This window comes from Daphnia magna, linkage group LG8, assembly GCF_020631705.1.
Source record: "Daphnia magna isolate NIES linkage group LG8, ASM2063170v1.1, whole genome shotgun sequence".
In the NCBI taxonomy this organism is placed as follows: Eukaryota; Metazoa; Arthropoda; class Branchiopoda; order Diplostraca; family Daphniidae; genus Daphnia; species Daphnia magna.
In genome coordinates this window covers 3,955,557-3,969,478 of record NC_059189.1, presented here as the reverse complement: position 1 = coordinate 3,969,478, position 13,922 = coordinate 3,955,557, and the positions used below count along the sequence as shown (strand labels likewise).

At 42.1% G+C, this 13,922-nt stretch overlaps 1 protein-coding gene across 1 annotated transcript; it reads right to left on the bottom strand.

The window, feature by feature from the left end:
* Window positions 1-84: 84 nt before the first annotated feature.
* LOC116928937 (RNA polymerase II elongation factor ELL) lies at window positions 85-13,483 on the bottom strand. Its single transcript, XM_032936071.2, has 8 exons — window positions 13,255-13,483; window positions 12,090-12,137; window positions 6,831-7,069; window positions 5,207-5,667; window positions 4,971-5,120; window positions 4,708-4,864; window positions 3,081-4,092; window positions 85-2,952 (listed from the first exon to the last, which is right to left on the bottom strand). The coding sequence occupies exons 1-8, from the start codon at window positions 13,384-13,386 to the stop codon at window positions 2,797-2,799; spliced, it is 2,355 nt and encodes a 784-aa protein (XP_032791962.2). The 5' UTR covers window positions 13,387-13,483; the 3' UTR covers window positions 85-2,796.
* Window positions 13,484-13,922: the final 439 nt, after the last annotated feature.

Genomic DNA, 13,922 nt, shown 5'->3' with positions numbered 1-13,922 from the left:
TACTAGCACATAAGGATACAAATCCCCCCAGAGCAAAAAAAAAAAAAAAAAAAAAAAGAAAGAAAAACAATTGAAGTCAGCAGACATTTTTAGATGCTCTTGTATTATTTTTTTTTTATTTTTTTTTTTTTTTGGCTTTCTGAACCATTTTTATACGCACACACACAAGTGGAACAAAAATCTCAGCAATCAATTCACCACCACAGTTTTTTTTTTGTGTAAAAATGTATACATTCAATGATATAGATAACAGGCTTCCGGGAGGAGAGACAGAAAAAAAAAAAGTATGTTGTTGTGTAGTAGTAGTCAGTCGAAAGAGAATCGCGGAGGGAGAAAATGACAGAAATAAACATCAGCCGACGAGAGAAAATAATCGTTTTTTAATTATCCATTTTTGTTTTTCCCTTCTTCTCCCTGCTGACTTAGCAGCCTCGAAAAAGACAATAAGCGAGAGAGAATGGGAGAAAACTTTTGGGTTTTATTCGTTTTTTTTCCTCCTCTACCCGATTTTTGTCGGAAAGAATTCGTCACACACCGGCCTCCATTATGGTCTAGAAACTTTCTCGTGGAAACAGAAGAGAAAAAAAAAATAATAATAAGGGCGCGAATATAAATCCGATCGAACAAGGCCACATCATTTAACATCCGGCGGCGGATTAAAGTGATAAGATTTTCTAGGCATGCATTTTTTTTTTCTTCATATTTTGCCCGCATTCGACAGACCTCCTCCCTTACATATTTTATTTTTTTTTTTTTTTTGCATCATCTTCCGGGTATCTTTATTGATTCCGGCAGAGAAGAAAACAAGCAAACAACGGGAGAGAAAGACTTCAAAAAGAAAAAAGAAAGAAAAGGAAAGAAAAAAAAAAAAAACCCGTCCCAGACACAAAAAAAAAAGGGAATACCCAGATAATCTGTATATAATAATAAGTGATCTCTTGTCTTTTAAACTAAATCCCAAAACGGACTTTTTTCTTCGTTTCCCCCCCAAAATGTTTTTTTGTTGTTGTACTTCTCTCTTCAAATAGAGAGAACAACAAAACAAAATTGAAAGAAAAATTCAGAAATTCCCGCTTTTTTTTTCTGTTTAAATAGCCATCCGAATGGATGATGTCGGAATCGTTTTGGTGGGGGAGAGTCGTAGAAATAGATGGTAGTAGTTGCGTTGCAAGTAAGTCTCTCTTGAACGAAAAAAAAAAAAAAAACAAAACAAAAGGGAGGGAGGGGAGGCTATGTCTATATATCACCTGGCAAGAAAAGGGGAGGAGGGAGGGGGGGGGGGCACGTCGAAATTGGAATTATATATGGCTAGACCTAAAGAGGGCTTTTGGGAGGGCAGGAAATGAGAAGAGGTCCAGAACCAAAGTAGAAGAAAAGAGGGCGGAGAGGGCGACTTGACCAAATTTTGGTGGAAGGTTTTGTAGTGCGCGAATGAAAGACAAAAGTAAACGCGACGTGAAAGCCAAAAAAAAATTTAAAAAAAAATGAAAACCCAAACAAAAGTACGTCCCCCCCGTAAAGGTGTGTGTCTGGCTGTGTGTTTAGGACAAAAGGAGAAATAATAATAATATTTCGAAGGGAACCATCAGGAGGGAACGACAGTATTTCCCCTCAGTTTCTGTTTTTGCTGTCGATGAAGAAAAAAATAATTAAAGGAGGAAAAAAAAAAAATAAAAATAAAAAGATAGAAAAAAAAATGGCGATCGCCTCATCTATATCGACTTCTGGACACAGCGAGCAAAAAGAAAAATGAAAGAAGCTTCAATTCAAAAAAGAAATAATTCCATCCAATTGCGAGGAATTTTCTTCATATCGTTTGGAAAATAATATAAGGTACTGTACGTACTACCCCGACAACAACCTCCCCTAGAAATTAATCAGAAGAATATCAGGGAGAGAAAATGAAAAAGAAAAAAAAATCAAGCTATTATATGGGGGTGGGGGGATGTGATATCAACAATATGCAGCCAACAATTTAAATGGCTACTCAATTCTAAGCTACATACACAACAAACGCGCTCACTTTTATCTTTCGCAGATAGGGAGAAAAAAAATATTAACGAACAAATACACACACACACACACACACACACACAAACCTATCCCTTTTTTCCTTACATCCTGGATATTACGCTATCGATATTCGCGGTTGACGTGATGATTAGAGATGTTCTTTTTTTTTTTCGGATTTTCTCTCTCCTCATTGTTTTTTAAATAGTGAATCCGTCGCAGTTTGCGACAGAGTGCACCGCATTATCCCCCACCTCTTTTCGCAAAACCACGAAAACAACAAAGAGAAAAAAAAAAAAATAATAATAATAAGGGCTCCACCATCACACACACGGGATGATTTACAAGTGAGCAAACAAAAAAATTTTTTAGCTAAATTATTATTTTTTTTTTAATGGTTTTGTTGTTTTTCCTATTATGTGTGTACGTGTATGTGTGTGTGTGTGCACGTTTCTTGTCTTTACTTAAATATGAACAAACTTCTTTCTTTACCGACAATCTGTTGAGCCACGGCCTTTTGAGAGAGATTGTGTAAGAGCGAGAGCGGGGGAGGAAACAATTCTTTTTTAAAAAGAATTTGGGCGAGGAAAAAAATAAAAAGAGAGTAGGGTGGAGGGGGAGGAGGAGGAGGAGGATGAAAAAATCAAATAAAAAAGAGAGAGAATTTTCGTTTGGAATCATAATCAGAGGAAAGGGGAGTGGAGAGGGCGGTAGAGGAGCGGGATTGACTAAATCGCCACCATCAAAATAGAGATAAAGAGGACGATCGACACAAAACTAGGGGGGTCAAGAACGGCAGGTCTGGGTCGTGTCCCACTCCAACACGAGCCGCTTAATGTGGGCCAACTTTTCGTGCAGGTGCTGGAACCGTCGCTTCGCCTCCCGATACTTGGCGTCCCGCAAATTCTCCCTGTACTCACGGACGATTTGACTTTTGATGCGCTGCACATATTGCGCGACACACAGACACACACGCAAAGAAATGACAAATAAAAAAACATTTAGAAAACACAAAAAATAAATTTAAAAAAATGGCCAATCAAATCAAAACGGATGATTTAGAATTTTACCTGCCAAGCTGTCGTGCCTTCGTGCTGTTGTCTGAGCTCCTCCTCCAGGTGAGAGAAACGTTTCGAGACTTTATCGATGGCCTTGTGCAGGTTGCGGTACTCGTTGTACTGCGAATTGAAATCCTCCTTGTAACGGCTGCGCTGCTCGCCAGACACAATCGTGCGGTACTGGAGCGTGTAAGGCTCGGGTTCCGGTTCCGTCGTCGAAGCCGAAAGAGCCACAACGTCCGTCGTGTCCGTCATGTGCTCGGCCGACATGCTGTCCGGACTCGAGTTGGGCGTGTCGGGCCCATCGGTGGACGACGTGACCCGCGTCGACACGACCGTCGTCGGTTGAGTCGACGACGAAGTCGACAACTTAAGGCTTCCAGGTCGATAATGGTTTTGATTCTCCGATCGATGGTGGTTGTGCTGATGCTGGTGGTTGTTGTTGTTGTAATGTTGTTGCTGAGCTGGCGGCAGCTGCGGTGGCTGCTGCTGCTGCTGCTGCTGGTGGTGATGGTTGTCCTTGTTGTTATTATGATAGTGTTGTTGTTGTTGCTGCTGCTGTTGGTGATGGCTGGGCGGAGACGGACGCACTTTAAGAGACGAACTAGACCTAGCGGGTGCCATCTGTTGTTGAGCGTTCCGTGAATCGGGCACGGACGAGTGATGATGCGTCGATTGACTCGAATCGGGTTTCTTGTACAGCGAGATCCTCTGCTTCTTGGCTGCATTGGCGGCCGCTTCGACGGCGGCCGCGTCTAGCGGATCGAGTCCGGCCAACACTTGCTGACTTGGCCGTTTTTCACCTCTCTCTCGTTTTTCAACGACACCGCTACCTCCACCACCACTACCTCCACCACCACCACCACCACTTGGACTTGGACTGGCACTTGTTTTGTGAATAGCCGACGTTGATGACGACGATCCAACCGGAGACCCATTCGAATGCAAGCTGCTGGATGGCGGTGAATGACCACTTCCGCTACTCGAATCACTCACTGGTGGCGTCAAGTTTTGCGGTTTCCGTCTAGAAATAATTAATTTTCATTAATTAAGCATCGATGTTTTGTTTTTTTTTCTGCCAAAATAATTCCTCTGTTATCAATTAAAATGCTCACGAAAATAACAAAATAATTGCTGAACAACAACTGGATTGGCTTTCCAATGGAAAGAGGGATCGGTCACTCGATTTTCTTTTTCTTTACTTTTTTATTCTTTTAAAAAAAGAATAAAAAAAAAAAAAATACGTTCGTCCTCAATTCTTTTCAATACATTCTGTTCCCGTCCATTGAATCGTCAATTCAGTCAGTTCGTTCGATCAGATTACACACAAATAGCTGAATCGACATCCGACGATGGCCAGACCAGATATAATCCGGTTTGCATTTTATAAAAAAAAAAAAAAGACACATAAGCAACGATCCCTCATGTACATAACATGGCGTAGCAATGGACACAAAGACAGGACGTGCCAAACTGGCCCAGATCGCAGCAGTCTGCCAAGTCCGAATAGCAACCACAAAAACTGGTTTTTTTTTCTTTTTCTTTTCTAGTTACTCCCCTCAATAAATAATAGGGCGTGCAGAGCTTAAGAGTTAAAAAAAAAAAAAAAATGACTTTCACTTTGATGGCAACGTCATACCTTTTGAGGATCTGCCTCTCCTGGTCCGTGTAAAAAGGCCAGTCGTCGTGTACGTCGTTCCAGATATGACGCGCCAGGTGGTAGGCTTGATCCTTCATCAAGCCGATGGCAGACAAGACGTTCATAATCAGCTTTTTGTCCTTTTCCTTGAGACCCTCTGAGAGACACGAAATGAGAAGACGGAACAAAAAAAAAAAAATTGTAAACATCTGTCACGTCAATCAAAAGAAAACAAATTAGACTGCACCAAATTGTTTAGTTACCTCTGTGTAATCGATTAACGAGCTCCGGTTTCTTGTAAGATCGAATGGCTAAAAGGTGAATGATTCTCTCTCGAAGCGGCCGCCTCATCAATTCCGGATTGGCTTCCGCCATAGAACCCGAACCACCATTGGAGTATCCGTCTTTCAACGCTGTTATGTAACACGTAAAAAAAAACGCCATTAATTTCACGAAGAAAACTCTGGAATCAATTGTCCGTCTGAAATCTAAAAATTACTGGAAGATGACAATGTCATTGACGGGTTGGACGAAATGGAGGAGGCAGTGGGGTAGGATGGCGAGGCGGCGGATCTCGGCAGGGGACTAATGGCATTGCTGGTTGTCCTTTGGCCGCCCAGCGACGGTGATGACGTACTACTCCGTCCAATTAAGCCACCTCCACCACCGGCATTGCTTCCGTTTTGTTGCGACTGCTGTACATGGCTACTGTTGTGATGAGTGGACGACGGGTAAAGGGAAGATAAGGACGAGGACGAAGTTAAAGAAGTCGTCGACGATGACGACAATGAAGACGATCCACCCCGGTGGTGATGATGCTGTGACGTCGGCTGTGCTGCGGAGGTGGGCGGTGACGTATCACCGCGATCTCTCCGCGGCGGAAAGACGGCAGCGGCTTGCTTCCTGATTTTGACTACGCGACCAATATCAGGGCCACAGGCGAGTTTTATCACACGAGTGCTGGAACGGATGGCGAAGACAAGGGAGACACAAATAAGCAAATGTTATTATTTAATCATCGTGGCGTTATCATTCGTCTGCAAACAAATTCATAGGGCGACTTTGAACGAGGATACGAAATGATTTGTTGGACGTCATTCGAGATTAGAGAAGAAAACTAAAGTCCGGCCAGGTAACAAGAACAAAAATAAAACACGTAAAGGATTTAAGGCATAACGAGACTCGAGTCACGTAGGTCTGAATACTTCAACCCCCTCCCCCCCCTCCCAATCCGCAAGCTGATTTGCAGAGAAGAGAGAAACGACATCGTAATACTCGACCAGCCGATATAAGGTGCCAGAGAAAAGATAACAACACATGACGTGACGCACTTCCAGATTGCTACCCTTTGCCACCAGGAGGCGTTGAAACTTTTGCGACGCAAAAGCCCTATCCAGACTGCGCAAACACAGAAGTCGTAGAAAAACTAGGAAAAAAAAAAAAAAGCCTTTCGGTGTATGTGCAGGATTGCAACAGCCCGCTCACGAATATTCATTTGCTTTTACCTTTTTTCTCTCTCTCTCTCTCTGAAAATTAATTGGATAAAAATCCCATCGGGCAAGGCCACATCGACGCAGATCACACAGAAATATGTGCGCAACTCTCGAAAGATAAACAGGCAAATAAAAAAAAAAACAAAACTAGTTAGATGTTTATCCTATTCGGGTTTTCCATTATCCATCCAAAAGGAATGATTTGTCTAGAGTGAGCAAGAGAGAGCCCCCTCAAGCTGGCAAGAACCTTGAAGTCTTTCGGGAGCTGTTGCAGGTATGTTGCACGCGTTACAAGAACTTAAATTGGTTGCTGGTTTTGCTCGAAAAACATTGACATAATTAAAAAACATAAAAAAAAAAATAATGCCCTAAGCACAAGATATCCCACTGGCAATGGTGGAGCACGAAGGGGTGGGGGGTTCCGCACTGAATTGAAGAAAGAAAAAAAAAAAACATGTCGAAAGATTTTGTTGTCGACAGCAAAGAGAGCCTTTCACTTGCACACGGCTGTCTGAATGAGAACAGGTGACGTCATAAATAGCCTCAAGCGCGTCATTTCAGGTGCATGTCTTAAAACGTAGTTTGATTTTCCATTTTTAAAAGCTTTTAAAGCAAAGTGTAATAACGTACCAATTTTTCTTGCTCTCTTCTTCGGCGACAGCCATTCGTTGCCGAGTGGCTTCATAGACGTCATCTTTGGCTTTGATGTTCATCTTGAGACCCATGACGCCGAGCGATTCCAGCGACCGGGAGCCGCATTGTTGGACGCACTCGAAACTGCCTTGGGGACCGCCCGCAACGGACGACGACGACAGGTTGAAACTGAACGCCGAGCCGCGACCCTCCTCCGCGCTCGGAAACCACAGCCGCTAAAGTAGAAAATGGGGAGAATGAAATGACAACGGGTTTCTTTTTGGCACTAAAGAAGAAAAAGAGTTGGGTTACACAACGAAGACGAAAATAACGAAGCGAAAAGAGAGAGAGAGAGAGAGAGAGAAATGAAAAGTCTCTCGTGAAAGAAGAAAAAAAAAAAATGGGGAATTGAGAGCGAGAGATATTTGGCGACAGAAAATGGATGGAAGACTATTCCAATTTCGATCGAAGGCCAGCTGTTAAAGACATCAAAAACCCACCAGCGGCAGATGTAACAGTCGATCTACATTTGATGTGTTGTTTCATAACGGCTGCTGAGTGGCGCTAACGTCTCTTTTAAAAAGTCTGCCGATTTGCCTTGCCAGACTCTCTTTTTTTTTTCTTTTTCTCCGACACACAACAACAGGGAAGTGAAATAACAAAATAAATCAGGCCGCCAGCAGCAGCAACATGATTTTATTTCTTTCGAGAAAGAAAGCTTCCAGCTAAAAGAAGAAAAAGCAGAGCCCAAGAGACACAAAATAAAGTTTTAAGAAAAAAAAAAGAGAGAGGCTGATGGTGGACCGGAGTCAGATACTCTAGACTTGAAACAACGGTCCAGGTCTCTCTCTTTTTCTCAGGTGCGCCAAGGTACAGGAAGAGACCGTCTCTCTGCCTCCTCCTTTTTTTTTCCCCTTTAAGAGAGAACATAGAAAGTTTCCAAAGTTTGTGATAAATAATAATAAAAGGCCTTTCTACTAAAATAGAGCCGACCACTAAATTTCAGTTGACGATAAAAATAAGGAAATACAAAAGACCCATGACTAGCCACCATTACCCCCCTTTTGTCTTCTGAGGAGGGATATGATGCTTTTAGGACTTGATTTTTTTTTCAATTTCAAATGTGTCACAGCGAACAAGGGCATCAGTAATCTCCCATCTTCTTTCGAGTAAAAAGACAACATCATTTCGATATTTTCTTCTGTCGATCCAGCCAAGACGTTTGGAGGCTTTTGGCAAAATCGAAAAAGAATGGTGAACGAAAAAGAGAGAGAGAGAGGATGAAAAGAAGGAGTTATTGACAAGTAGGTCAATCGTTAGAGGGGCGCACGAAAAGAAGGGAGAATGAAGAAGGAAAACACAACAACATTTTTTTTTATTTTTTACAAATATTCTCAACCAAAGAGAGAAAGAAGAGAGAACGGTATACGTCCTTGCCCGGTTTTGGGTGTGTGTGTGTGTGTATGCTGAGTGTCTGTGTTAAGAGAAAAGAGAGAGGGAATGATTCCGTTAGTCTGAGGCGGCGAATAAGAAGAAAAAACGAGACACTCGGAATGTCTTTAAAAAAAAAAGAAGACGACGACGATGGTTCGGTGGTTGTTGGCCCAGCCGGAAAAATGGGACGGCCGAGAGCTTCTTTACAAAGAAGTGCTATGCTACTTTTTTTTTTTTGTACGCGTGTGTGACGTCACACTCCACCACCTACGCATTACTGCTTCTTCTTATAGTTGGCTTATTACATTTTTTTTTTTCATAAACTAGCAACCCCAACTCGTCTGCTGCACATCCCAAATGGGTCATTCCCGGCCAGCCCACAGACACAAGAGAATCTAAACGAAGCTAAAGAAATGGTAGGAGGAATAGCAACAAAAAAAAAAGCCGAACAAGTAGTAGTAGCGCATAGGGCCTCATCAAAAGGAAAAGAACGAAACAAGTCGTGTACAAGAGGCCCTTCAGGGTGAATTCAGGATGTTCGTGAAACACACGTGTGTGTGTCGTGACTCTGGTCGGCTTCAGTCACGCTCTAAATTTGAAAATGTAGCACCACACACAGACAAGACACACATAAAAAGGCACACACGTAGCGGGTCACTAGAGCGTGTAGAGCAAATCAAGGATTTTGTCACCCACCCCCAACCAACCTTCATCATTCATAGCCCTTTTTTTTTTTTTTATCCATGTTCATTTGCATGTCCGATTTCTTCACTTTGTTGGAAAATTCCGACAGTCGCACGTGTGAAAATCACGTATGACGTCAACGATGAACGATAACAGAAAAAAGGAGGGAGCGACAGGTGGCCATTAAAATGCTAAATAACGAGAAGGGGTTGGAAAAGAGAGGGAATCACAACATATAAAAATACGTGCGGCAACAATTACCACCAGAGCGGGCGGCGTGATCTAATTTTGGAAAGTTGATGGAAATAAAACCACTTTCCCTTCTGATGTAAAGAAAATGGCAAGACAATTATTTTTTGAAAAAAAAAAAAAAAAGTCGCACAGCAAAAATGGCCATCAACTTCCTTTAGTTTTCAGGTGATGCCAAGCGGAAATGGGAAACGGACGAAAACGAATTTTTAAAGAATTTAAAAGCGAGCAGATATTCTTTTTAAGCTTCGAGAGTTTTTAATTCTTGTAGCCTAAATTTCATCCCTTTTTTGTTGTTCAAGAAAGGTAGACACGAAGAGAATTCTATTCCTCTTTTCAAAGATGAACGGTTAAGCCAATATTGTGATACCCATGCGGGTCAAAAGTGAAAGGAACCCAACAAAAAAAAAACCCAACAAGACGTTCACGCCAACAACTACCTTTCCCCCCCTTACCTTTTGCTCTTTTAAAAAAGAAGGTAATCCCAAAAATAGTTTTTCTTAAAACATCGATCAGCTGGCTTTTTAAAAACGCCACCATAAAGGAAAAAGGATAAATGTTCTGTTGTTAAGGGAATTGAAAGGTCCACTTTGGTGAAGATTTTGATAGTCGATGACTGCAAGGCCAATTGAAATGTTTAGGAAAATAAAAAACCTGAAAAAAGAACGCCAGGGGAAATTGAGATACGTGGAAACCGCACCCAATTTCACCTTGACAATCTTCGGAAATTTGACATTTTTTCTCCACATATTATCTCCACATTTTCTTTTTGCTACGTCATATACGTCATCATCAAAGTGCCATCATAAAAATCAGGTAAAGTTCCCTTTGTTCGCCTCACCCCCCTCCCCCTTTATCTGCCTTCCAACTTCCGCCTTCCTTATCTACTTTTTGTTGTGTACAAGTGAGGAGCCACCGCTTTTCGTTACGGTCTACACAGCGAGAAACAGACAAGTCAGAAAGGCCATTGACATGGGTGTTAATTAACCTAAAGCTATAGCGTTATGTTTTTTTCTTTCCTTCTTCCCTAACAGCTGTTTGGGTAGACCTTCAACCATTTTGCTTCTTGACAAGCAAAAAAAAATTAAAAATAAAAAGATCAAGGTAGAAAAAAGATAATGAAAATTTAAGAGCCCGAGGTCCGAAATGGCCACGCCCAAGTGGAAGAACTCGTTTTCTGAAATGTGTAAATGCGATCCCTCAAATACCTTTAACGATGCTGGTACTTTTTTGTTGTTAATAAGAATTCAAAAGAAAGAAAGAAAAAAAGAGACTGAGAAGAGAGTGAAAAGAGCCAGGGCAACTTTCTCTCCATTCAAATAAATCATCAAAAGGCGATTGTGTTCGGCGAGAGAAAGGCCAATTCAATAATGGCGTTTTTGTGTATGCGTGTAGTAGTTGTCATACTTTACTTTCTAACCTTGCATTTGGCTGCCAAAAAAAAGAATGAGGCACAGCAGGCGGAACAAGTAATGAACGGATGGATATTTCTGACCGACGATCAAGCAGTTTCGGGAAAGTCGAGTAAATGGATTTTTTTTTTTTGCCATATTGGTTCCCTTCCCCCCATCAAATACGATCCCCCTATTGGCGAGGTCATTCAGATGTGCAACAAATCAAGGACTTTGGCTGAGCCGTTTTTTGTGTGTGTGTGTGCCTGCATCTGTTCACGTGATTGGGAGAGATGTTGTCACGTCACTACAAGTCAATTGGATTATTGCGCCCTTTAATATGTGTACGGTCGATAGATGGCAGAAGGAAAAGGTCTTGGCCGTGTGTACATTCGAAGATAACACCCAATTTTGCCTGTAATGCACGTGCATTGCCGGCCCGTGGAAAGCGACTTGGGTGGGATGGACTTCCTAATTAATATTTTTTGTTACGTATTGTTGTCAATCGATAAATGGCAACCTATATATAAAAAAAAAAGGTACGGTAACAATTTTGAAGGGGGAAAAAACTGTTTTCCGTTCCGAAACGTAAAAAAAAAAAAAGAGAATAGAGAAAATGGGTAACCGCTCTGCTGTTCGCTTTGCTTCCAAGAACCGGATTTTGGTCCAAGAGAGAGGACTGTGTGCGCTGACCTCGATAAGCAAGGCCAATGAGAATTTCGTCAAGTTCGTGAATTAATTTTCTCTTTTCATTTTTTTTTTTTTCAAAAGAAAAAGAGAATTGGATTTGAATCAGGATTCCAGACAGGCAAAAAGCCACAAGGTGTGTTTTAAAAAAAAAAGGCCTGTTGTCGCTGCTAGCGAACGATACACTCATCGTCTTTTTTTGTTGTTTTTTTTTTTGTCTTGTTCCAGTGGGTGGTGAGTGAGCAGAGTGAGTGATGGAAGAAGAGGCCAATGGACTCGGGCACTGTGGATGTTGACGACGCCAAAGTTCATCCGACCTTGGCCGTCCGACATATTGCCAAGTCCCTCTGTCGACCAAAAAGAGCCAAAAGGGCAACTTACGATAAAAGAAGGAGCTCTCTGATAAAAAGGAAACAAAAAACCTCAAATAAATAAAACGCTCTGTGTGTGTGTGTGTATGTGGGCACACACACATACACACACATTTAGGGGAGGGGGGGGGGACTGGTGACTTGGTCTTCCTCTTCCTCCCCAACCGAAATAATTCACAGGGTGAGAGAATGCGGCTTCGTTTTCGATTGTTCCTGTTGATCTAACGGCATAATATTTTTTCGAGACAAGGAATTTTTTTTTTCGACTGAAAGAGGCCAACATAGACACCGCACACACACAATGCTACGACGATCCGGAAACCTACGTCAACCTGTTGCGTCACGAACACGACCGGTTTTTTTTTAATAATTTTTGCGTGAGGGGTTTTCTGCCTTCTTTCAATTCAATTTCATATAACGAATAAAAAAAAAAGACTTACCCCTTCATTGCCGAGAAATTGTACAGTGGGATGTTGTGCCGTCTTCAGCTGAAATAGAAAATACAAAACACGAAAAACTTTAGTACGGTCACTTGACGTTAGCACGAAACACACACAGCAGCACAGAGACGCAACCACACATACACTTGTAGCGCCACCGCAAAAAGGAGACCTCTCAGGCTCTCTTTTTCACAACAACAACCCAATTATTATTTATTCTTATTACTTCTCTCTCTCTCTCTCTCTCTCTTTTCTGTGTGTGCAACGTTTCAAAGCTCTCGCGTGTGAATTCACATTTTTTTTTCTCTCTTTAGGATATTTCTAACGGGGTATACAACAGTATGTCGATCAGTGACTAGCCATGTAGCCGTTCTTTCAGATCACGAATAAAAAGAATAAAAATAGAAATAAAAAAATCCGCACGCTCCTGACTTTTTTTGGTGAAATGATCATGAAAAGGACGGGCAGAAAAAGAGAAGGGGGTGGTGGAAGTAACAGAAGAAGAAGAAGAAAGAAGAGGGATAGGGAGAGATTGTAATTTCTTTTATGCTCAAAGTTTTCACTCGGAGAGAAAGAGGGGCCACTAGCGGCAGCTGCCACGAAAAATCGCCCAGAGCGACACACTCATACACACACACACACACCCAAGTTGTGAAGGGAAAAAAAAAGATTCTTTTTTTTTTCCAACCAGCACATACACACACACACACCATCAACGATAAAAGAATAGAAAAAAATAAAGAAACATGTCGGCCGCCATCGTTGTGCTGACAACGTACGCCAATCTCGGGCAAAATGGTCGCGCACACACACTTACACACACCGATTGTGTCGATTTTTTACGTGAGGAGATGAGGTTGGGGGGGGGGGAGAAGAAATTATCTAATTATGAACATTGCCTTTTTTGGCCATACGATTTGGTGTGCGAGTGAGAGACAGAAAGAGAGAGAGAGCTGGGAGATTCCTTTGCGGGCGCTTAAGGGGAGCACACACACACACACCACACACACTACACACACACGACTTGGTCGACGTTTTTTCCACGTCGCGAAACATCCGGAGCTTTGTGCTGAAACTCTTTTTTTTTTTTTCCTTTTGTTTTATAATTATGCTTTTCTGTTTTTTTTTTTTTCTCATTTGTGTGGCCTTTTCTAAACAATCTCACCTTAATCCTTAGATATTCCTCAATGGCTTTGAACGACGAATCGGTTAGCTTCACGAAAACCAGCGATTTGTTCTCGCTGGAAAGGCCGTGCGCAGAGAGGCCATACTGAACTCCGTCCGCCAGGACCGCCATTTTCCCACTGAACCCCTTCTAAAGCTTGGCTGACTCGTCTAGCTCGTAGCCCTCCCGGCTGGGGCTATACCTCCTCTCTCTCTATTCTCTACTGCACTGCAGTGTGTTGCTGTGTTCCACTCCTCCCACTCAACCCCCCCCGTTTCTCTTTTTTGCTGCAAGTAGTCGTACAGACAGACCCCCAAAAAAGTATACGATGATCGTTCTAACTTGAAACCATGGATCGATACGCACCGGTATTCTAGAAAACAGATCACATTACATGTTTGTGCACCTCTTTTTTCCTTTCGTACGGTCAACTTGATGATGCTTATCGAATATTGTCGTTAATTAGACATCTTGTGTGTGAAATAAGAATAAATTGCCAACAGCGGTGGTCGAATTCACTCGTGTACTGGTGATACCATTTTTTTTTTTCTTCCCCCTTTTTATGCCTTCTTGCCGTTGTTTCGGGAAAGACCGGGAAAATCCGACCAAGTGCTTTTACTCCTGGCCGCCAGAGCGCTTATGACGCAAGAGGATTGTATCGGCAAGAA